General features: G+C 35.2%; 1 protein-coding gene across 3 annotated transcripts in view; it reads right to left on the bottom strand.

The window, feature by feature from the left end:
• Positions 1 to 24,372, bottom strand: part of PTPRQ (protein tyrosine phosphatase receptor type Q) — a 206,806-nt gene that overhangs the window by 43,605 nt on the left and 138,829 nt on the right. For all 3 annotated transcript variants that reach the window (XM_070599139.1, XM_070599138.1, XM_070599140.1), the window contains 7 exons: positions 24,106 to 24,227; positions 18,849 to 19,035; positions 15,589 to 15,833; positions 13,225 to 13,291; positions 10,388 to 10,546; positions 9,605 to 9,827; positions 7,899 to 7,972 (listed from right to left, as the gene is read on the bottom strand). In XM_070599139.1, coding sequence (XP_070455240.1) covers positions 7,899 to 7,972; positions 9,605 to 9,827; positions 10,388 to 10,546; positions 13,225 to 13,291; positions 15,589 to 15,833; positions 18,849 to 19,035; positions 24,106 to 24,227 — 1,077 coding nt within the window. The remainder of the gene's footprint in view (positions 1 to 7,898; positions 7,973 to 9,604; positions 9,828 to 10,387; positions 10,547 to 13,224; positions 13,292 to 15,588; positions 15,834 to 18,848; positions 19,036 to 24,105; positions 24,228 to 24,372) is intronic.

The following is a 24,372-nucleotide window of genomic DNA, read 5'->3' as shown; positions in this document are numbered from 1 at the left end:
TGGAATATAATGCTTTCTGTGATTTATTTTAAAATACTTCAGAAATAAAAGAACAAATTTATAAATAAAATAAATGTGGCAAAATGTTAAAAATTTAATTAGTGGGTATTTGGGGGTTCAGTACGCTACTCAAACCTTCTGTGTCTGCTCTGTTCACCTCTCACACCTCTGCTGCCAGCATGCTGATCCAGGCCACTATTCTGTTTTGCATGAATTATTGTATGGACACCTGGTCCAATGGAATCCCTGTATCCACCCTTATCCCCTTTCTATCTATTCTCAACATAGCAGCAAGAGTAATCCTTTTAAAACATTACCTCTCTGCTTAAAATTCTCATCTCTCACAGAGAAAAGCTGAAATCCTTCCAATGGCCTATGAGATCTGGTCTTCGTAATCCTTTGGTTTCCTGTTACCTCTTTGGCTCCCTCCGCCCCCCTCCCAGTCTCTGTCTTGCTGACTCCTCTGGAGCCAGCCTGACATCCTTGTTCCTGGAACACACCAGGTCACTCTTGACACAGGGCTGTTGCATTGGCTTCTTGCTCTGCCTGTAAAAGGTATTTCCTTTGTATATCTGCCTGGGTAGCCATTTCATTACCTGCAACAGGTGCCATTTCATTACATCCGTCGAGGCCTATGCTGACCACCTCTAACAGATTGAGGGTATGTATCATTCCAAAATTCCTGTGTTGAAGCTCTAACTCCCAGTGTGGCTGTGTTTGGAGTAAGGAGTTAATTAACATTAAATGAGATCATAGGGCTGGGTCCTAATCTGATAGAATTAACATCCTTATAAGAAGAGACCCTCAAAAGCTAGCTCCTTTCCACTCACACAGGCTGAGGAAAGGCATATGAGGACACAGCAAGAAGGAAGCCCTCTGAAAGCCGGGAAGAGAGCCCTCGGCAGATCCTAAATTGACTGAAACCTTGTTCTTCAACTTCTAGCCTCCAGTACTGTGAGAAGAAAAATTTCTGCTGTTTAAGCCCCCCAGTCTACAGTATCTTGTTATGGCAGCCCGAGCAGACTAAGATATGACCTATTTGATTGAAAATGACAACTCCCTTACTTCCTGCCTCCCCCTTCTACATCTTCTGCAAGCTGTTCTACTTTTTCTTGTCTCCATAGCCGTTATCACCTTTTTTTTCCCACACTATATATATACATTTTATATATATACAATACACACACACATATGTAATGGATAAGAGTATATTGGGCCAGTTTGAGCCAAAAAAGAAAGCAAAGTGACAATACTACCATTAGAAAACATAAAATGCAGGTAAAATGCATTAAAGGGAAATAATTGATTTCAGTTTGATAATACTTTTCAAACTCAATAAAGATATAATTGCACGAAACTTTATCCATCAGATGGAATGTCTTCACAATATATAAAGCAAAAACTCTTGTAAGTGTAGACAACATTAACAGAAATATGGATGTCGATGATTTTAACACACCACATTTGGTCAAGTAGACATAACATGCATAATTGGATAATAAAAGAAATAAGGTTGATTTACTAGATACGTCAAACTTTTTAACCAACAGAATATATATTCTTTTTTTTATTAAATTTTTATTTTTTTCGGATGTACATCATATTTCAAGTTCTGTATACATTACATCATGTTCACCACCCGAACACACTAAGTAATGACCTTTTAACACATAATTCATTTATTTATTATCATTATTTATTGTCTGTCCAGAACGTAAGCTCCCTGAGGACAGAAGTCTTGGTTTTATTCAAAACTGTATTCCAAGTTCCGAGAATAGTACCAGGTCCATAGAAAATGCTCAATAAATATTTGCTAAATTTACTAATGAATAAATATATTGGTTTTGAAATAGATATTAAAAATTTTCAGGTTGAAGACCAAGCATTTAATGAAATAAGAATATACAAATTATTAATCGTTTATTTTAGACACAGCTATTATTGTTGAAATCAATTTTAAGGTACATGATTTATAATTTATAATTTTACTCTAAAAAGATTAAAGTCAAGTGACAAAATGAAATAGGTTAGCTGTCTGTACACTATGCAGGGATTAATGTTTCATCTTTTTTCCCTGGATTGGTGCTTATGAAATGTTAACAACTTGAAAGGGTTCCTGTGGCTATTCTCCATGGTAGATGTGAATGAATCCTGAATCGTAAACAGTTTTCAGAGTTTCATGGTCGTCTAGAATCTCCAGCTAAATTTCAAAGATGCTAAAGCAGCATGTAGCTCATAAAGTATTTTGGATATACCTTTTTTATGCATTAAAATATGGATGGTTTATTTCATGAATTTTCACACATGGACTTTAGCTGGAAATGCTTGGGAAAGAAAACCTGAAGATGAATAAAGAACCATATTTATCAGGTACTAATGAATCACTGGACCTTAGAACTCAGTGGGAAAAAAATGATTTCATAAAATGTTTTTTCAGATTAGATTACCACTTCAAAGCACTAGCCAGACGAAGTGAAGAAATGACATATAATGTCATAATAAACAACATGTAATCCTTTGGGCACGTATATTACAAAAGTACTACTAGGAAAGGACAAAATGTACCACAATTGTCAAGTACAGATTCTGCCTCACTGCTATGTATGTCCCCACAGAGCACTACCCGTACAGAAAGAAGTCACTCCTCCAAATCCTTTCATAGAAAATGGAATTCTTTCCCTTGAAAATATACACGATTCTTTTTGTAATAAGCATAAATCATTTCCTGACTAGACTTAAAATCCTAAGAAAGGTCAAATTAAATTATGTTATATTTGCATAATAAAATGTACTACTGTAATGAAGCAAATCATAATTATGAAGCATGAACTAATTTTTCATAAGCATTATCTTTTGATTGGAATTATCATTATTTAAACTCAGATATGGATCTGATTGCTTAAGCTGGTTATATGTTTCTAAGAAGCTTGAATTAAATGAGTTATAAAATTCATAGGCCAACGTCTGGCTCTTGATACAGGTGCATGTTATGTGAAAGATCTTCTCCTTAGTATTATTATAATTATGATTATGATTTTTTTAAAAGATTGGCACCTGAGCTAACAACTGTTGCCAATCTTTTTTTTGTCTGCTTTTTCTCCCCAAATCACCCCCCCCAAGTATATAGTTGTATGTTTTAGTTGTGGGTCCTTCTAGTTGTGGCATGTGGGATGCTGCCTCAGCATGGCCTGACAAATGGTGCCATGTCCGTGCCCAGGATCCGAACCAGTGAAACGCAGGGCCGCCAAAGCAGAGAGTGTGAACTTAACCACTCGGCCATGGGGCGAGCCTCCAATTAGTATTATTATTAATCTCAAAAGAAAACCAGTTTTTATAATAGAACTTGAGTATAAGGAGTTCTTCTCTTTCAGCCCAATACTAGTCATTCTGGATATTCAATACTACCCAAAGAATTTACTAAAAGTTACTCAATTTCATAGTTCAAGAAATATAAATTAAAAGACCCTAGACAGATGCTATTTTCATACACCAGATTGGCAAAACATTAAACGTATAATAAACAGTGGGTTCCAAGGTATAGGGAAAAGTCACACTTACTCATTGTTTAAAAAAACAAAAAGGAATTATTGTATCTTTATGTGTAAAAGTAAAGCATTCTTATGTGTGAATGTTAACCTCAAAAAGCTAAAATGAGAAGGTAAAAAGAGAACAGCTAGAAATAATTTAAAATATTGAGAATAGAAAATGGTACAGCAAGGATAGGGAGTCTGTGGGAGCAGAAGCATCACTAAGAGTAATGAAATTGAAAGCTCCTTGGGCACTAGGAATTTGCAGGCAATGTGGTACAGTGGGTGCAACACAGCACTGACTGCAGTCACCCTGCCCAGCTCTAAAAGCTGGTGCTGCCGGGTCCTAGCTCTGTAACCCTGGGCAGGTTGCTTAAAGACTCGGTAATTCTGATTTCCTACCAATAAATTGGAGATATTTATAAACAGGAAATCATGTTATAGGGTTGTAGCGAAGAATACAGGAGTTTATATATAAAAACACCCATAAAAGTGTTGGCACATCAATAAACAAGGTTTAGTATCTTTATTAATAAATACTTCTTATTTATTCATCCATTCATTCATTTGATTTAATCTCCCAACTAGCTTATGAAGTAGGCATCATTATTCTCATTTTGGAAATAAGATTTCAGAAGTTAATTTCTTAAGTAACTAACCCAAGGTCACATAAACTCAATAAATGCCCAAACTGCCTGAAATATGCCTATCTGACTGCAAAGTCTATGAGGTTCACCGCCACATTACCACTGCCTTGTTAACATCGTAAAACTTTCACCTGTTCCTCTGGTGTCTTGGAGGCAAGTAATTCTTCGTTGCAAAAAATACATAGCAACTCCCTGTTTCTGCTTATAAGTGAGCATACCAGAATTTTTCATTGTTAGCATAGTGATTACATGAGAAGTGTTATGACAAAAGAAAACAATCACAGAATCTTTGCCATTGGGCGTAAAGTCTCCTCTTGCTCAGTTTTAATGAAGCCCTCTAAGGTACAGAAAGAGTGTCTGGTTTTCAAATCACAAGAATCACCTATAGTTAAACCTTGTAATCAAAATATTGTCTACAAGCGGTTTCCACAAACTGATGGGCCTGAGGAGGATTTTAAAAAAGAATATAAGAAGCATTCTTGTGAATTTTGCTAATAAAACTGCTAATGCTCAATCCTGAGTGAAAACAAAATCAAATAAGTTGTAAGTACTTTTTCGGATTAAAATAATGACACATGTCATTTCCCATGTTTATTCGTACAGGCCGTAAAGATTTCCTAAAGTACAAACTCGTCTTCCACCCGCTCATGCTTATCCAGCAAAGCCTTGCCTGAGCCCTTCTCACTTGGACTTCTTTTAGCCCCTTTCACTAAACTGAAACCTTTAGTTCATCCATCTATGATGACCCTTTCGCCCCTAATTTTGACTTCCAAATACCAATACCTCTGAGAGGCACAACCACTGTCAAAATGGTCTGTCTTGGAAGAAGATACCCTATACTAACTTAAAAACACAGCGTTGCGAAGGCACTTAAATCCTGGAGATTTTATTGATAGGCAGCTCAGCTTGGAGCTCATTGCCTGTGGTGTGCAAAATACCAGTGATGACTGTGCATCCACTGATGGTTTGATGACCTAGACGGGACCTGGACTTCTTTCACTGTGGTCTGAGATCACACACACACATCGGTCTTCAGCAGGCTTGCGAGGAATGTTGGGAGTCACTAGCCTGTTGCAAATGCTGGCACATATCCCAATACATGATATATTTGAGAGAAAAAAGGACTTGAACATCCTTTGTAACTTTATGATGACTCCAGGAGCATTATATCAATGCATTTTATGATTTGCTTTCCCCCATTCTCACAACCATGAACCATTCTTTGCCATTGACCGGTGACCATTACAGAAAAGATCAACTTTATTTCCTTTCTGAGTTCTTCTACTGTATCTTTCTTGGCACTGTTCTTTCTCCAAAAACTCTTATGACTCCATGGCCTTTTATTCATTTCAAATCATGGATCAGGGCCAATTCTCAAGGATTCTGTTTCATGCCTGATCCATCAGGGTGAATTTGATATCCAGAAAACCACAACATCCAATAGCAAGATAAAAAACTAATGTGAGGACAGAAATTGATGGTGTCAAATCCATTAACCCACAAAATGACTGGGCTACTTTGCTAGTCATTCAGAAATTCTGCTCCAGTGGTGTACTCCATACTCCAAATCTGAACACCTCATTTCACCACAACTGAGGGTTGCACAGCTAGCAATTTCCTCCACTGTTTCCTGCCACTGTTTTACTGCCTATAACTGACTACCTAGATAGCAGAACTCCATGTAGTCAATCCAGAATTAGCATTACAGGGCAGAAGCCTAATACAAAGCCCACGGAAGACCACTCTAAAGAGGAGCCTTCAAGCCGTCCTTATATCAGGGGTCTATAAATAATATACAAACTCTGAAAAATTGGATCATAGATACATGGGACCCTTCCTTGTCACTACCCGTTACCACCCCACTGGCTTTCCACCTACCGCACCCAGTCTGTGTTTCACCAATCCCTCCTTCCCTTCCCTAACCTTGGCAGGATCGTGTCCTCTGCCCTTCCTTCCACATCTTACATCCCTCTAGGCCCCTGCTGTTACCGGGGCACACAAACATTAGCCCCTGGATGAAGGGGTGGTGCTGTTGTGATTCCAAGAAGGAACCAGAGAACTGACAGTGTGTTTCTGCTACCTTCTAGAAGTAATTATTGTATCCCACTACCTTGACTGTGAGAGAAAGGGAGAAAAAGAAGACCATTGCTGAGGAGCACCTTGAGACTACCTGCAGGCTAAGTGCTGGATGAGGCCTACCCTTGACTAGAGGGAAGCCATTTTGTGGAATCTGAGGAATCACGTCCCTGTGCACCATGGTACCTGTTGCCTGGCTTTTCCCATTTTTCATTCCTCTTACCCCGGATGTCTCAACCTCACCTCTCAGATAACTGACTGAGCATGCTGTTCTCACATCAATAATCTGTATGATACCAGCAAGCACACAACAAACAACACAGGCAAGGAGATTTCTTCTTACTACTTCTCCTACAAAATGTCATCTCCCTGAGACATATGAGCTATGCATTTTGTCTGTGTGTCTTAGCTTCCCGCAGTAAACACACTAGGATCGCTATTTAGCTGCAATAATCGTTTCTGAATGCTGTAACCTAAGGGACATTATCTGGTGCCATCAAGACATTTCCATTACTGTGGTGGTATCAGAGTATGATAACCTCAGCTATCAAATGAAGAAATACTTAACAATTTCAAAACCACAAATCTAGACAGCCAATTTTAAAATGACTGAATTATTGGGTAAAATTAATCAAAACAGTGGCTTTATGGAACTAGGCAGCATGGCCAAAGACATTTATATGTTCTTCTTCTATAAACATTTATGTAGGACCACATGCCCCTTCTTAATTTCTTCAAAATCCAAACTTTCTTCAACTAAGTGGAGGCTGTAGAAGCTGCTTTTTATACAATTAATATTCTATAGCCAAATGAACATTTCTAATTGAAAATGGTGGAACAATCTCTCATCTTCCAGCCACAACTCTCACTGAAATTACTGCAGCTCACGATATGCTGTGGATCTGAGCAACACACAAATGTCCACATTCTCAGAGCTCCATGCAGAGGAAATAGGAAGTTGTGATCTGCTCAGAGAAATCCTAAGGAAATAATTTCTCCTGAGGAAGTATATTTCTCAATATACTTTGATTACTACCCAAAAAGAATCTATTAAGCATTTAAAATTGTACTAACTATAAAATATTAATATCTTTACATACGTTGTTTTACTTAAATCTTTCCAGGGAGACACCATTATCACCGTTTTCCATATAAGGAAGCTGAGATTTATGGAAATTAAATTATTTTCTCAAGTGATGGAGCCAAGGTTTGAATCCAGGTGTAAATCCTGTATTTGTATTGTAACGGTTATGAAATCTGAGATGGAATCCTGGCAGAGCCACTTAATCACTTAATCTGGGCCTTTGTTTCCTCATCTATAACCTTAGCATCTAACAGGGTCTCTCAACCTCAGCACTATCGACATTATGGGATAGGTTATTCTTTGCTGGAGGAGCTGTCCTATGCAATCTAGGACCTCCAGCAGCATCCCTGGCCTCTGCCCACTAGAAGCGAAAAGCTTGACCTCCACAGTTCTGAAAACCAAAAATGGCTCCAGACATTGTCAGACGTCCCTGGAGAGTAATCTAGAAATGAATTTATGCTTGAGAATGTTCAGTCATGGATTATTTCATTTACTAATGAATATTACAACAGTGATTAGTATGTTGAGATTGTAAATGAAATTAAACTGCAAAATATGTCTTACCTAAAGTCTTAACAGGATCAGAGTAATCAGAGTCTGTAAACTGTCCCATGACATTTGTGGCTCTAAATTTAAATCTATGAAATAAAAAAAAGCGAAAATGAACAATTTGCAAGCCATATGACTATTTTCTATGAACAATTTAACAGATAGCTATGAAAAATGTACAATTTCATTCAAGACAAAATAAATTTACAAGATGTAAACTTGGTATACTATCTTTAAGTGAGATAAGCAAACATCCTGTACATGGACCTCGTGAACTTCATGAGAGCCAGACTCATGAGCAGTCAGCAGGTTAATCTGATAAAGCAGAACACCTCCCTCATAGATTCGTTTGGGGGAAATGATTTAATGTCTTTATGAAAGTGTGTTGTATAAACATACTTTATAAATATAAAGCATAATAACTGTTATATCTCAACCACCTTTGAAGATACCAGTGAACCAGATTTAGAATGGTCATACAGAATTTAGTTTGTTCACATGTAAACAAATTAAGAACAATGCTTCTTAACTCTGTGTGTGTACAGCTGACTTTTCACATTCTTTGCTTTTATGACACATGAAATAGAAAATGGGTGCAGAAGAGAACCAATCTTAAAAATCACTGCATGAGTCTAACATGAGACAACCAAAATTTGCCTTATTTAAAAACTATAGGCATCCAGGCGTTTTAAAATATAAGACCAATTTACGTTAATAAATTGCACTGCACAATTTAAGTTCTACTTTTCTCAAGTTCTTAAAATTTTATTGATTATATAAAGAGTCTGGGGAAAATATGCAAAATAAATAATACTTGAATATTAAACTTTGTGGTACATCATTTTCATCTGTCATATGTATGAAGACTAAATTTCAGGAAATAACTTGGTAACCAAAGTAATTGTACTTAATAATACATGATAGAGCATTCTTTTTCAAATGCCTAACTTTTCTAATGTTAACTTGGCCTAGGATATTCATCAAAGAATTAATAATGCTGTAACTAGCAGGCAAAACTGAAACTAATTGCATTTTTCAAATTTAGTAGTAAAAAGTATATTTTGTAAATTAAATAATTAAAAAAATTTTTAAATTGTATTCTTATAAAAATAGTGTAGTCAATTTAACAGAAGAAAATAATCAATTTAGCAAAGCATTTAATAAAGTCAAAATGTCAGCATTGGTTTTTAATATATTAGATTATTATGATCTACAAAATGCCAAGTGTTATAGTGAATTGTAAAGATTTCAATCACTCATTTAGATGTTTGATGGTACAAAGAGCAGAAAATTATTGCTATGACTGAGGGAAACTGAAGCCATCATTAACCAAAAGACTAGGATCGTGTTTCCAAAGACCTGTACATTAGCATGGCAACATAATGAGTGAAAAACACAAAGCACTACACATTAGTCACATTGTCCTCTACAGAAAGAATTAAATTCTTCTACCTATGTTCTCCAATTGCACATTTTTCATCTTGTCCTTATGTCACTTATATCAAATCATAATTACTTTTAAGCTAGCCTGCTCTTGCTATAGAACTATACATTTATGGGATGTAAGGACAATGCCTTGTTGATCTTTACCTTGTATCAGGTCATGATACATTATGGATGCCCAGTGCTTACTGGAAAGATGAAAGGATGGGTAGATAGATGGTTGAAAGATGTCAACTAGCTTGTTAACATGATGCATAGTAAGCATAAACAATACTTACAAATATTGCTTTTTTGGTTTCAGCGGCCCATTGCAAATTTTGTCTTCATTGCCAGGAATCATACATGCATTATCAGCACCAATGATGTAGATTTCTTCATTGCCACTGAACTTTGTCTTTCCTTCTGTACATGGGGGGTTAGGAAAGCCTTCATTTGTAAAATATGGCCTTGGTTTATTAAAGTATGCATCATACCACTTTGTTACATTTCCATCATGCTGAGCTGCTTTCAGAAAAAAAGAATAATGATTACAAGTAATATATGAATGTATTTTCACATTTATAAAAAGTTTTTCTATAATTGCATGAGGAAAATCTGGATGCAACATCTGTCACTCTATGAACCACCAGGGATGATTCAGCTGATCTACCTGGATAAGCAGGCAACCCTATCCTTTCCCATCACACGTGAATCTATAGGCATTACTGTAGAGGACGGCTTCCCAGGAAGAGAAAGAACATCTCTCAGTCAAGGGTAACTCGCTTGTTCACACCTCCAAAGATGCTATCAAGACCCTATCTTGCCAACATCAAAATAATCCTATCAGCATATAGAATAAATAAATCATATATTTTAACTATGCCTTTTCTTATTTTGGTAAAATATTTTAGGTCTAAATTAACGATTAGTATAATTAATGATAATACTGACAATCTATTAAGCTCAAGAGTTGTGTGATAATCAGGAGTCAGCCTTAGATTACTAATTTTGAACTGACATTTTTTAGCATTTGGTAATTCACATTCTACAATTTAACAAGATAAGCTGACATCTGATGATACCTCCTGCTTCTGCCACAAGCACTTGTACATTTTTAATTGGTCCATGATCATCGTTGTAGTAACATATTGGCATTCTGATTGTGATTGTTGTGGAAGTCACCAGCAGTTTCCCTGTGGCATCATAAATAGGGATGGGCTTGGTTTTCGGTCGTGCTGGAGCTATACACAAAGAAGAAATATCACTACCATTGATTGATTGTTTCTGAAGAGAAGAAAAACATTTAAAATTCTCATTTCATGCAGGTAATTTACAGATAAAGTGAGGACAAACATAAATAACAAAAGAAACAGAGTTTTGCTTGGATACAGCAGATATTTAGCAATTATTATCTCCTGATGGTATAATTATATATTTGAGACTTGCCTGAGATAATGGGGCGCAGGTGTGATTTTTCAGGCATCTGACTCCTCTTCACATATTAAAAAAATTTAAATTATATATGCTTTCAGTCATATATAATTTTCATAAATGCATTAAATTATACTAATATTTTAGTGGATTTTTTTCTTCTTTTACTTCCTTTAGCTGGTTCATTAATTTCTATTCTAATCACACCAGCACCACCCCCCCACTGTTGATCCATGCCAAATATAAGGATGACACCCTCCCATATTTTTCTCCACATTCACATAATCATATAAAAATACATAAAGTCATACATAATGGATTCTTCTCACTGTTTCATCTTTTTTAAATGGGGCTATATTACATATTATGATTACTCCACATATTGCTTTTCTTGCGTAAACATGACTCGTGTAAGTCTTTCCAAGTCACTAAGCACAGGGCTAACTCATTATTCTTAATGACTATGTTGTATATCATGGTGCAACCACACCATATTTATTCAATCCTTCATCTAGTAATGGAAATTCACTTGTTCTTAAGGTTTTGAACATTTGCTGCAATAATTAGCCTTATAGGTTAGCTTTATTTATTGATTCTTTTATTTCTATGGAATAGATTCCCAAGAGTAGAATTTCTGGAACAAAAAATATATGTATTTTTAACTTTAATACATATTGCCAGAATAATTTCTAAAAGTGCCATGATATTTCATGTTAATTCATACAAATATGTCCATAATCAATGTTTGTAGAAGCTCTGCTTGTTTTGTTTCACCTTATAGCTATGTATACTAGCTATTTGAGCATCAGTAAGTTGCTTAATCAAAATTCAATTACCATATTTATTAAATTTTTTTAAAAATCCTCTCAATTATGTCATAAAATTGGCAACAGTATTTGCATTTTATAGATGAGGAAATGGCCTTTTGTCACATAGCTATAAAAGGGAAATATCAAGATTTGAGCCAAATCTTTTTGACTTGATCCTTCAGCTCACTCCTCTGAAACATACGGGCTGTAATGTCATTCGATGTGTAGAAAGTTTATTGGGAGAAATATCTGTGAAGAATAAAGGGACAGGGAGCAGGAGTAGGTGGTGAGAGCCTTTAGACCAGAGATCACGTGTCTGACACCTGTGAACGAGGAGAAGGAAGGAAGGATTAAGTAGGAAGAACCTGAGTTTTCAAAGAGTTCTGGGAAACTCTCAACAAGGCCACTGGGGAGTCCCCAAGAAAAGGTTTCCAGTTAGAAGAATCTGGCACTGCACGTTACTAGCCAACTTGATTTTATCTGTCAAATGCAAATTTAATGAGACTACTATTAAGTCAATGCCATTCCACGTCACTAATAAAATCATGCATATTTGTACATTCCAAACACATAACTTATCAATTAAAAGAAAATAATTAATACTTATAAATAATATTACAATTATATAAACTACTCATTGATGAAAAGATAAAATTTATCAGCTTCATCTGACAGTGAATATTTCTTATTCTTAACAGTACTGGTTTCTAGGCCTCGTCTTAAGAGTTTTTCAAATATAATCTCTTTTAATCCTCACAACAATCTATGAGGTAAAAACTAATATTATCTCCATGATAGAGGTTAAGAAACTTGCCCAAAGTCAAACTGATATCAAGCGGCCATCCATGATTCAATCTCAGCAGTCTGAGCCCAGACTCAGCCTGGAGCAGGCACTTTAATCACTGTGCTCTGCTGTCCTTCCCAAAGATTGAGAAAAGTTACTTTTTGATTTAAAAAGAGAATAATTGGGTGGAATTCTACTAAAGATTCATACGTTTCAGTTTTTTATCTCTCTGCAGGTTTTATCACAGATTTTTAGAGAAATGACACAATTGCATGCATGTTTTCAGTCTCAGGAAGAGAAGAAACCTTGAATGAATGAATGGTCCTAAACTCTTAAAAATCTTTTGGGGACTTTTTGAGGGGCAGGAGGCCTCCGAATCTTAGTCATAGTTTCTATGAAAAATATCTGTCAGAATAATGGATTGATTAGATCCACTTTATAGTCAGAATCATAAAGTAGAATATATGGTAATTTGGTAAACACTATTTGATTACCTGAAAAGAATCTGACTTTCAAGATAAACAAAGATCAGTCAAGGAATCTAATTAGAACTAGCCAAAGTCTAGTTATGGGCAATTTAAAGGGTGTTTTCTTTTCAATAAAATTAAAAAGCCTAAAATAACAGGCTATAAAATGTGTCTTGGAAAAGTTTAAATTTAGAAGAAAAGAAATATAAGATAAATAGCAGGTGGGCATTCTCTTTATTTAACATGGTAATTTGTATCATTATTTAGACTTTTAATTATAGCTTTAACAAGCATACATTACTACTTAATGTGTCTTATTATATGCATACACATCACTTAAAATCTTGACTTCATCCTTAACTCTAATACAGAATACAAATTACAATTAAGAAAACAGCATTTCGCAGGAAGGCATCTCATGTATGTACCTTTAATATCCATGGTTATTCTCATCTGAACCTTTGGCCCTGCACCAGCGCTATTGATCGCATAAATCTAAAACAAAGAAACATCTTGTTGCTATTTTCAAATTACTGCTTATGTGTATATATAATTATAGTTATATGTAATTTTAAGATGATTCCATTTTTAAAGACAACTGCATCTAGTCTATTAGTTATATTTTTCTTGCACTCACTTAAATGAATACAGTATTTAGAGGAAGACTATTTAACCACAAAGTAATTCTTAAAACTGATATTACGGTACTAAACCCTGAGAACAAAGACCTAAACAGCCCGATCACAAAGCCCACGAAAGGATGTGGCTTCAATTTGAATCCGTAGGAAGAAAGAGCAGAAAGCCACCATGTCTACACTCTCCATCTATTCTAACATCTGTTCCTTCTCTCTGCAGCTAGGTAACTCAGGCTTTCTTTAAATCCATATTCAAGATCCTCTTTTTTTCCTTCTCTGAGATGAAATCCTATTCCTTCAGCCTCCCAGTTTTCCTGTATTAAATCATCCCTCTGAAAGTTGGCCTTTATGCCCTTTTTCACCCCTGCCCCAAAGTATCTGAAGCTATAACCTGCGTAATGCAGCATATACACATAAAGCATTTCTGTTTGTATATACAGGGTGATTTACACAAATGGAAATCCTTTCAATTAACCTTGCGCTTAGGACGCTGTAGACACAGAATCTTCTTTTATTCACTTTATCTTGCTATATAAAATAAAGACTACGTACTTGGCCAATTTTGTTATATTGATAAATACGATTCAGAACATATCTTTACTGAAATTAATTAAATTTGTTTTATATATTAGCTGCCCACTCTTCACACTATGGACGCTTTGGAAGTGTTTTGATTGAATCAAAATTATAAAATATATGATGTGGTAGGTACAGTAAACAGGCCAAGCCCATAAAATGTAGTTTAAAAATGTCTAAAAGAAATACTTATTGGAGTATGTAAATTTCAAAAAGGAAGCAATCAAAATGAAAAATGATGTTATGGAATACTTGATTATGTTTATTTCTTTATGGTACAACCTAACCTTTAAGTGAGATAAATGAAAAAGTTAGGCAGTGCTTCTCAAATCGCAGTGTGCAAAGAAGGCACGTCAAACCCTGTTAAAGGAAGATAGGTTGTGATTCAGTAGGTTGGGGCAGGTGCAAAAGTTTTACATTTCTAATAAACTCTCAGGTGTTCAGGATGCTGTAAATTGCACTTTGCAAACAGAATATTCATTTATTTTCTTTAAATTACAAATTAGTTGTACATTGTCATATTTCCTATTTGTTCTTTTATTTCCAAAAGCCAAAACTGGTACAGCACTCACCATAACTATTAATATTTAATACTTACAAAAATCCTATAAAAGAACTTACTATTCCTATTACTAATTTTTCAGATAAGGAAACTGTGGCACAGATTTGAAGAAACTGCCCAGATAGAAACTAGTAGAAACTAGGATTTGAACCTAGATCAGTTCATTCTCATAACCACCACCTTCTCTCTAACAGATTTTTCACAATGATGGTCCACTTAATGGTACATGGAACAAGAATCCTAGCAAGACAGATTATACAATAAGCTATAAAGTGAGTGAGGGAAGGAATGGATATATATATACAAATTATTAATGAGAGTGTTCTGATATAATCATAAAGAGTTGGTAGGAGGATTACTTACTAACATTCTTGAATGTTTAGGGTGGATTCTGTGTTCTTAAAAGACAATCCTCTGAATCATATAATTCTATTTGAAAATTCCAGGACATGCTACAAAAATAGTCAAAGGGTGGAACAAATTGTGTGTGTGTGTGTCTGTGTGAATGTACATGAACTCACATACATATTTACTTTCCAAAATGGATAATTTAGAATTAAAATATAAAATGTTCTCAGCTTTCAGTAATAGTTGTGTGAAATGTATGTCAATTTCAATCATGTAAATAGTTATTGCTGCCCTTTGCTTCGGAAATTTCCTTTCCATTTTCCATTTATACTCACACATTAACAGTTTCCCTTTAGGCAAAATGACCTCTTTCTATATCACTTCTCTTTTGCTTTTAACATGCATTTTCTTACACCCTTATTTTATTTCTGGATTTCTACTATAATTATGCAAGTTTTTTTGTCATCTACATATTTTGATAGGACGTACTTTTATAACAGGAAATCAGCAATTTCATTTCTCTAAACCTATTTTCTGTTGGCATGTCTAAAACGATCCCACAAAAAGATATGAAAAATGTAGTGTGTACGTAAGCTGCAGTGGTTTTGAATGCTGAGTTTGTAAACTGACTTTGTAAAATAGGTAAATAATTAAAAGCTATGAATACGTACACTGATATTGTATGTATGTCCACCTTTTAGTCCTTCTAACACAGCAATGACGGATGTGTCAGTTTTCTGGATAATGCTGAGATTGTGAATCTGGAAGGCAGTAGGGTCATCTTCTCTGTAAACCAAAGCTTGATATACTTGGATGTTTCCATTGGGTTGAGAAGGAGGAAGGAATGTTAACTGGAATTTTGTAACTTCGTCTGGTATCTTCTGAAAGGTCATGTTGTTAGGTGGATCCTTTGGGACTAAATGCAATAATTAGCAATTAAAATTTTCTAGAAGTTTGTGCTCTTCTTGATCTCCATATAAAACTTATTTGCTTCAAATTTCTGTTTACAAAGAGTATTACACAGGTTATTTAAACTATATATTAATATTCTTAATTAATATATTAAACTATATTATAGAAACAAGCAAAATGGATGATGCATTGTAGAATCATTGACACCTATGGGTCACAGAAACCACAACAGGGATCCAGTTCGTCTGCTTATTTATTTACTTTCAATAGCATTTACTTTTATACAGAATACATCTCTCTGATTTTTCAAACTTACTTAAAGATAATATAGATTCAGAGGAAGTTGCAAAAATCATACATACAGTCCCCTGTAAACATCCCCCAGTTTTCCCTGGTGGTGACATCTTATGTACCTGAGGTTTAACATCAAACCTAGAAACTGACATTGGCACAATACAGTTAGCTAGACTACAGACCTTATTCAGATTTCACCATTTTATCATGCTTGCCCCTATGTGTGTGTAGTCCTTGCAATTTGATCCCATGTATAGATTCCTGTAACCATCACCAGAAACAAGATACAAAAACTGCTCCATCACCATGAAGAACCTTCCTCCAACTATCCCCTTGTACTTGCACTTCATGCCTCCCCACAACAGTAATCATTCTCCATCTCCATAGTTTTGTCATTTTAAGAAAAACAATAGCATAATGACCTTGAAGTCCATCAGGGTTGTTGTACATATCAATAGTTCATTCTTTTTCTATTGCTGCATAATGTTCATTTTATAGATGTACCAGAGTTTGTTTAATCATAGAAAAACATTTGGGTTGTTTCCAGTTTTTTTATTATTAATAAATCTGCTATTAACATTCATATACAGATGTTTATGTGAACATAAGTTTCCAATTCTCTGTGGTAAATGCCCAAGAGTGTAATTGCTGGATCATGTGATAAGTGCATGTTTAGTTTTTTAAAAGATTACCAAACTATTTTCCAATGTGGCTACACCCTTTTACGTTCCCACTAGCAATGTTTAGAGAGCCAGTCTTTCTGCATCTTTGCCAGCATTTGGTGTTATCACTATTTTTAAAGTTATTATTTTATCTGTTCTAGTAGATGCATAGTGAGATCTTACTGCGGTTTTAATGTGGATTTCCCTAATAGCTAATGATGCTGAAAATCTATCTTATCATGAGTTTATTTGCCAATCATATCTCCTCTTTGGTGAAATGTCTGTTCATGTCTTTTGTCAAATTTCTAATTAGATCTTTTTAAGTGTTGAGTTTTGAGAGTTCTTTATATATTCCAGATATTCCAGTTTATTTTTGTTAAATAAAAGTTAGCCTAACATATAACTAGCTAAGTATTAATACATTATTATGAAAGAAAATGATATACGTGAGGATAAGATCATTTTATGAATATAGGACCTAGTTCTTGCTTTACTATATAATTAGTGTTCTTTACATAAACGGCTGATTGAATGAATATATGTATTTTGATCAAATTGAAATGGATATATTCTTCCATTCTAAGTAACGAATCTCCATGAAGAAGGCTTTTAATATTTGCTTGTCAATAGCTCAGATGCTCAAGCTTTATTTTCTTGCAATCATCTTTATACATAGTGCCCTGTGGCAAGCAAAAACAAAACTGAGAAAAGAAAGAAAGAGGAACAGATAAACATGTTATTGTGTCAAATATCACATTTTAAGTGGAAAAATGCATAACTAAAATAAAGGTTAAATGGGTTCAACACATTTTCACAACATTTGCTGTTATACATTTTTACAGTACATGAGAAATACTTATTTTATGAGACGTTTTTCTAAAAATAGAATTAGGTTTAAAGTTGGATAAGTGAAAGAATTCTCTAAGTGCTAGAAAGAACTTCCTATCTTCCAAATATCTTTGGTTTTACATCTAAAATTCTATTCTTAGAGGTTTAGGAAAAATTTATTAAATTACAACATCCTTGGGAGAGGTGGCATATTAAAATTTGCAATCAACGCTTTATGGTATGAATGTGAATAAGTTCAGCAGCATCTTTCCTCACAGATGAGTAGAATGAGGGAGAAGTGCAAAAAGTACAATAATAAAACACATACCTGGGATACACGTGGCAGCAAAGTGGAAAAACGTGGAATTTTAAGGTGTTGAGGATAAGATGTACCTTTTCATTTAGAACTCTAACTTTATAGACAGTAGAGTATATAACATAAGGAAAAGACTAGCTAAAAATATGTTTACCTCCTACACTTACCTTACAGATAGCAACAAAGAAACTATAACAGCACATCCCTTCATGTGCTCTTTCCAAAGATACATCTGGTGGCAAAGAACATCAGGAGTCTGAAGGAGGGCGGGGCAAGCGAGTTCTGGGATGTTGACTTTCCACAGTTAATTCTGATTGGTACAATCTTATTATTCATTCAGACCCTGTTCATAGGAACTTGAGGAAATCTGTATAGATTCTGTTATTTATCATATAGATTATAAAACATGTTAATAAAACATGTCACTTAACTAAGTGAAGAAAACAGATATGGCAAACACGACCTAGATTCTAATGTTGAAGTCCAGATTACTTAACAATAGAGTATTATTACTTTAATGTGCATTGAAATCATGGGTCACAAATAACTACAATGAAATTTTTAGGTGAAGCATTACAGGCCGTAGACAATTGGAAAAATCATGTCTTAGGCAAGGTAACTCAATTTCTGAAACATTTAGTGTGTAAATAAATGCAAACAAAGTACAATTGGGTACCTTGTTATGAACTAATTTGATTGTGTATTTACAAAGACTGATTGTTCTACATAATTCCACCTTGCTTTGAAAATGTGAATGGAAACCTTCATTTTTGTCAATCACAGTGAGTCACTGAATTTTGTATTTAAACGCTTTAAAAATTTTCGTAACACTTACCCTTTGAGGGTGGGGTGTGAGAAAGTGTAAAAAAGACACCAAACTTTCGGTTAATTTTTAGCAATGATGAAAAATATGCCTTACCTGATTCTAAAGTAGTAACAATCACTTCAGAACTCGACTTTCCATCTACATACGCAGCAGTAATGTTTCCGGTGAACGCTGTGATCACCACGGAATACCTTGTGAATATTTTCAAATCTTTAATTTCTATGGTGTTATTTTCTTCATTTGATTTAATTAAGGAAATATTAAATTCATCAGTATCTACCTACAGGAAAAAAGTAGGCAACAATGAATGGAAGCAGCACTTGAGATACAAATCACTACAAAACAACAACACAAAGCTACGCGGGATATATTTATCTAGCCAAAATTCAAATTATTACTATTATTATTATTATTTTACAGTCAGATTGTCCTGGGAAATCTAAAGTGCTACTTAACAGTATTATTTTGACAAATGAAAGTAAAAGAAAAAAAAGCCAATCAACCAACCACCATCAATCATCCCACCCAATAAACAGGCAGAAGTCGTCTCTGTAGTCCGTGAACCTCTACTTTGTACTCCAATGTTTTACAGGAGAAAGATAGGTTTTGGTGTCCAACCGTCAAGCGTTCTAACGCCAACTTGGTTACTTAACAGCTTCTGTAGCATTTGACAAGTCACTTATGCTCTCTGTGTCTTACTTTCTGTGTATGTATAATTGGGGTAATAAATCTACTTATAGTGATTTTGTTGAGATTTAGAAAAAATAGATCTGAAGTAGCTGCATAGAGATTTTGATTTTTATTTTTACCATAACCCACAAAAAGGAAATATATTTGTAACATAATTCAGGATATATGTATGTGAGTGTGTGTGTGTGTGTATACACTCATATATATTTCTTTATAAGTAAAAAATGATTTTCAGAAATACAACTTCTTTCTGAAATGCACTTTGATATTTTTCTGCTCTTTTTAATTTTACTCCAGTTCATTTAAAAATGCTGGTCATGATGGCAGTTTGAAAAACTCTGACCTAGCACTTCACATGCACTGGGTAAGGAGTTGATTAACTGTGGATGTCATAATTATTACATGTGCACAAATGAGTATCCTTAGGTATATTTAAATATAGCCATATAATTTTTTCAAATATAGTTTATCTCTGATGGAGAATCTGGCCTATTCACCATAGGGATTAAACATAGCAAAAAATTTCTAGCGGTAGGTAGTAGAGCTTTTCCTGAGATGAACATCAAAAAATTTGAAATCTTATTATGCGTGCTCTCTCAGGTTTGTGGTTGTGCCATGGAGTCATCGAATCCTAGCGCCCTGTGGACAGCAGAGTAGAACCCTGCCTGGACTTTTTGCACCATCCTCTCCCCTTCTGGCGCTCGATCAGACAGTGCTCCCCTGCTGTTCATAGGGTTTTCAAGGCCAGAGTGGTGGAGGGAGATGTTCCACTTCTCGAAAGTGGTAGAAAAACAAGTCAGCTTAGAAATCCAATTGATCAGGCACATGTACTCACTGGTAGGAAGTGTGTGTATGTTTAATTAGTTGTCAACATTTAAATATCACATAAAAATCTGGCTTTTAAAATTTTCCTTAAGATTAAGCTTCTATTCATGCTGGGTAACAATTTTCTAGAGATGAGTGACAGGTGACTTCTGTAATGGGGCAGGGGTCTCCAATTCATCACCGCCCACCCACTTGACTTCACTTTGATGGCTCCTTTATGTTGCTTGCCTGACTACTATCACTATTTGAACTCTGATTTTACAGAGTTGAGGTGAATTCCTTACGAGCCCATAACTACTTAGGAGCTGAGATAGGATTTGCCCCCAGGTCTTTCGAGAACTCTCTGCACTACCACAGGTCATTGGGCCTGATCTCATAAAGTGAAATTAAACTACTCCAATGCCTTCCACTAAAACAATGGAGAACAAATATCAAGTAGTAAAAATATGACATGGCATGTATATAATCCTCTAGATCTTAAAAATATTGAATAAAGTTCAAAAACATGTTGGGTCCTCGAATACAGCATATGCAAAAATTCATTATCTGTCTTCACTAAGCCTACTCCGCCTTCATTATTATTACCCATTATTCACCCGCATGCCCAGGACTGAAACGTCAGACTTTGTTGACCCATCATCTGCCTTCAATCAGTTTCAAGTTTGTTGCTCGTATTATATTTGATCACCTATTATTATTATGAAATGTCTCCCACCGTTTTTGAAGTGTGGTGGTTTTACATACAATGTCAGTTATTAGACATTTGGTCTATTTTCTCTCCTTTTCCTGCCCCGCCTGCCCCCTTCTGCACCTGGCACACCCTCTTCATTTCTCAAGTACCAGAACAAATTTATCCTGTTCTGTGAAAGTCTCCTCTTTATCCTACATCCCCCATAACACGAACTTACTTACTTTGATAGTTTATATTCTGAAAAAGCTGCATACTGCACACTCATTGTAGGGAATAGAAGATACTCAATAAGCATTTATTAAGTAAAAAAATAAAGGGACAATGAACAAGGACCACAAAATGCATTAATTTCCAGTAGAATCATCCAGGAAGATATCTGCACCCATATCTCTTCATTTAAGATTGTCAATTTTTGCTTAATTTGAGTTTTTTAAGGGAAGAGTTTTATGTCTTTGTGGCTGGTATTTGGCAAAGCCAAGGCTGCAGCCTAAGTCCTAAATTCAATGACGTGTGTTCTTCCCTGGCCTGGCAGCCAATGACTCTTGAAGGTAGTTATATATTCATGAAATGAGCTGCAGATAAGCTCTACAAAGACAGTGACCACATCATTCTTGTTCATGTCTACGTATCCAGAACCTAGCACAATGCTGGCATGTTGGATGTATTTAAAAATGTGTGTTGAATGAATGAAGGAAGGAACTAAATGACTACTTAGTTCCAAGAATCCCAGGAACAGTGAGAAGTCCTACAATCTGTTTGATTTCTTGCTATCTTTGATCCAAAGGGGTTTTGGTGAGCATATATTTCAATTTGGCAATTTTTTTTGCTAGTTGATGACTTTTCCTTTCTCTTATCACACCATTGTCTGCTGGTCTTAGCTAGGTCTTCACTATTTAAGAAGTTGTTTATGGTCTCTGTGCCTCAGTTCCCCTTATGCAAAATGAACATAATATTTACACCAAAATGTTGTTAGAGAAAATAAGATATGATAAGATAATGCATATGAAGAAGCCAACATGTAACTTACAGAAAATAAGCAATTACAATATTAGTTATCTTTCCGTCCTTCTCTTTCCCTTGCTCATTTTTAATCTCAATAAGAATGTTAAGAGGATGAGGTTATAAATTACTTTTTAAAATGTCTTATTTTCCCTTCTTTTAAGCACAAATTCCAAGATAGAACAAATTTTGTTAATAATGTGTCTTTTATTTGATAGAGCAGAGCATTATCATTTTTAATTTGCTTTTAATGCATTTCCCAGAGCATTTGTCATCATGTTGATTATTTTTTGCTATTATAAACTAAAAATCTTCACAAACATGCTCCAATAATCCCTTTAAACTTTATTTTAATTATGACAGGTCTTTTGAGATAGAACTATTTCCATTTAAGATATACTGTAAAGACATAAAATTATAAAAGCTAAACAAGAGACAGAGATGGGAAGAAAAGGGGAGGAAAATTCACCATAAATTACCTAATATAATGCATTGTATGCACCAAAAGAGAGTGGTCATCAGACCCGGTAAAACCTAGAGAGGGTGCCAAGGAGGTATTTCCCAATCCTAATCGTAGCTAACAACCCCATGTTATTTACATCGTTGACCACCCTGTTTTAGATGAAAGACTTGATGCTTATGCTTGAGCTTCCTTCTGTCTGGATGGCTCCTCCAAGTTGATGTCTTCAGTGGCCTCTTATTTGTATGTTTGTATTCCCTAGGATTCTATCCTTGGTTGGTTCTTATAAAAGAGATTCCTTTTTTTTTTATTGTTGTCAAAATAGTTTATAACATTGTGAAATTTCAGTTGTATATTAATATTGTCAGACACATATAAATGTGCCCCTTCACCCCTTGTGCCACCCTCTTCCCCCTGGTAACCACTATTTTGTTCTCTTTGTCCATAAGTTTGTTTATATTCCACATATGAATGAAATTGTATGGTGTTTGTCTTTCCCTGTCTGGCTTATTAGCAGAGATTCTTACTCTACATGTTCTACGGTTAATCCCATCTATTCTCATCATTTCAACTATCACCTAAATACCAACACTTCCCAGATCTGCAAACCCATATTTCCTTCCTCAGTTCCAGATCCATATATGATACTGCTAATGGGGTATCTTCACCTGGCGGACTCCCAAGCATCTCAAACTCAGTGTAGAGGAAATCCAGTCTTTCCCTCTGCAAATCTATTCCTCCTTACAATTTTCCAAATCATATATCTCAAAGTCATCCTCAAGTCTTCTTTACACTCACCATCCCTTGATTTTTTTCACCAAATCCTGTAGGTTTAAATTATTTTTCATTCTATTCCCTTGCTATATTTCTTCTGTCCTTATCTTTTCTTGGCCAGCTTACTTTGAGAGTTTCCTGTCTCCTTGCCTAATTTCACCCCCCCAGGACTGCTCCAAAACGATCCTCTACAATGCAACCACACTGATCCTGTGAAACAGAAAGCTATATCCCGACTGCTTTAATTCCTCTGTTGGCACCCCACTACCCTTCTCATAAAACCCAAACTCCATAACATCGTATGCAGTCTGCTCCTGGTCCAGCCTCATGTCTCAGCATCTTCTGGAATTCCTTGACAGGGGATTCCTGAACTACTTGCTTTTTCTTCAATGAAGTCTACTCTTTCACACCTCTCTTGCATTTCCTTTTCCTGTTCTGTTCTAATTATTCCTCAAGATTAAGCGCTAATGTTATCTTATTTGGTAGATATTTCCCCTAAAGCCTTCTCCCTTCTCCTTTTGCACTATGAGTTCTTTTTCACTGTATTTTAAACCAATGTATTGTTATCAGTTTAACCACTTGGGTTTATATACATCGTCTCTACGCTGAAGATAAGTATAATAATAATCATGGTAACAATACTTTATTTACATTTATTGAGCACTTACTATGTGTCAGGCAATGTTTTAAGTTCTTTATGCATGTTAACTGATTTAGTTTTCAAAAAGCCTCTGTACCATGGGTGCTAATGTTATTTATTTTACAGATGTGAACACTGAAACACAGACAGGTCAAGTAAGTTGCCTAAGGTCTAACAGAGCTAGGAATCAAATTCAAATAGTCTGATTCCAAAACCTGTATTCTTAACAGTGTTTTCTACTGCCTTTTACAGAAGGTAAGACGTGCCTTACCGATTTGACATCTATCAGATAGAATGTTGGTCCAGTAATGACAGCCGGTTCACTCCAGCTGATGTTGATGCTGAAAGGTGATGTTGCTACTACATACACATTTTCAGGAGGACCATCTGGAGCTATGAAAAAGAAAATGAATTACCCTGCTACTTTTAAGTTAGTATTTGCTACAGTACAATAATAGAAAAGACCATGAAAAATGGATAGTCATCATGAATTAACTATACATTAATTTATGGTTCACAGCATGATTGGCAAATCAAA

Source organism: Equus przewalskii, chromosome 29 (genome assembly GCF_037783145.1).
Source record: "Equus przewalskii isolate Varuska chromosome 29, EquPr2, whole genome shotgun sequence".
NCBI lineage: Eukaryota > Metazoa > Chordata > Mammalia > Perissodactyla > Equidae > Equus > Equus przewalskii.
The sequence above is the reverse complement of the archived record's forward strand: the minus strand, read 5'-3'. Positions and strand labels throughout refer to the sequence as shown.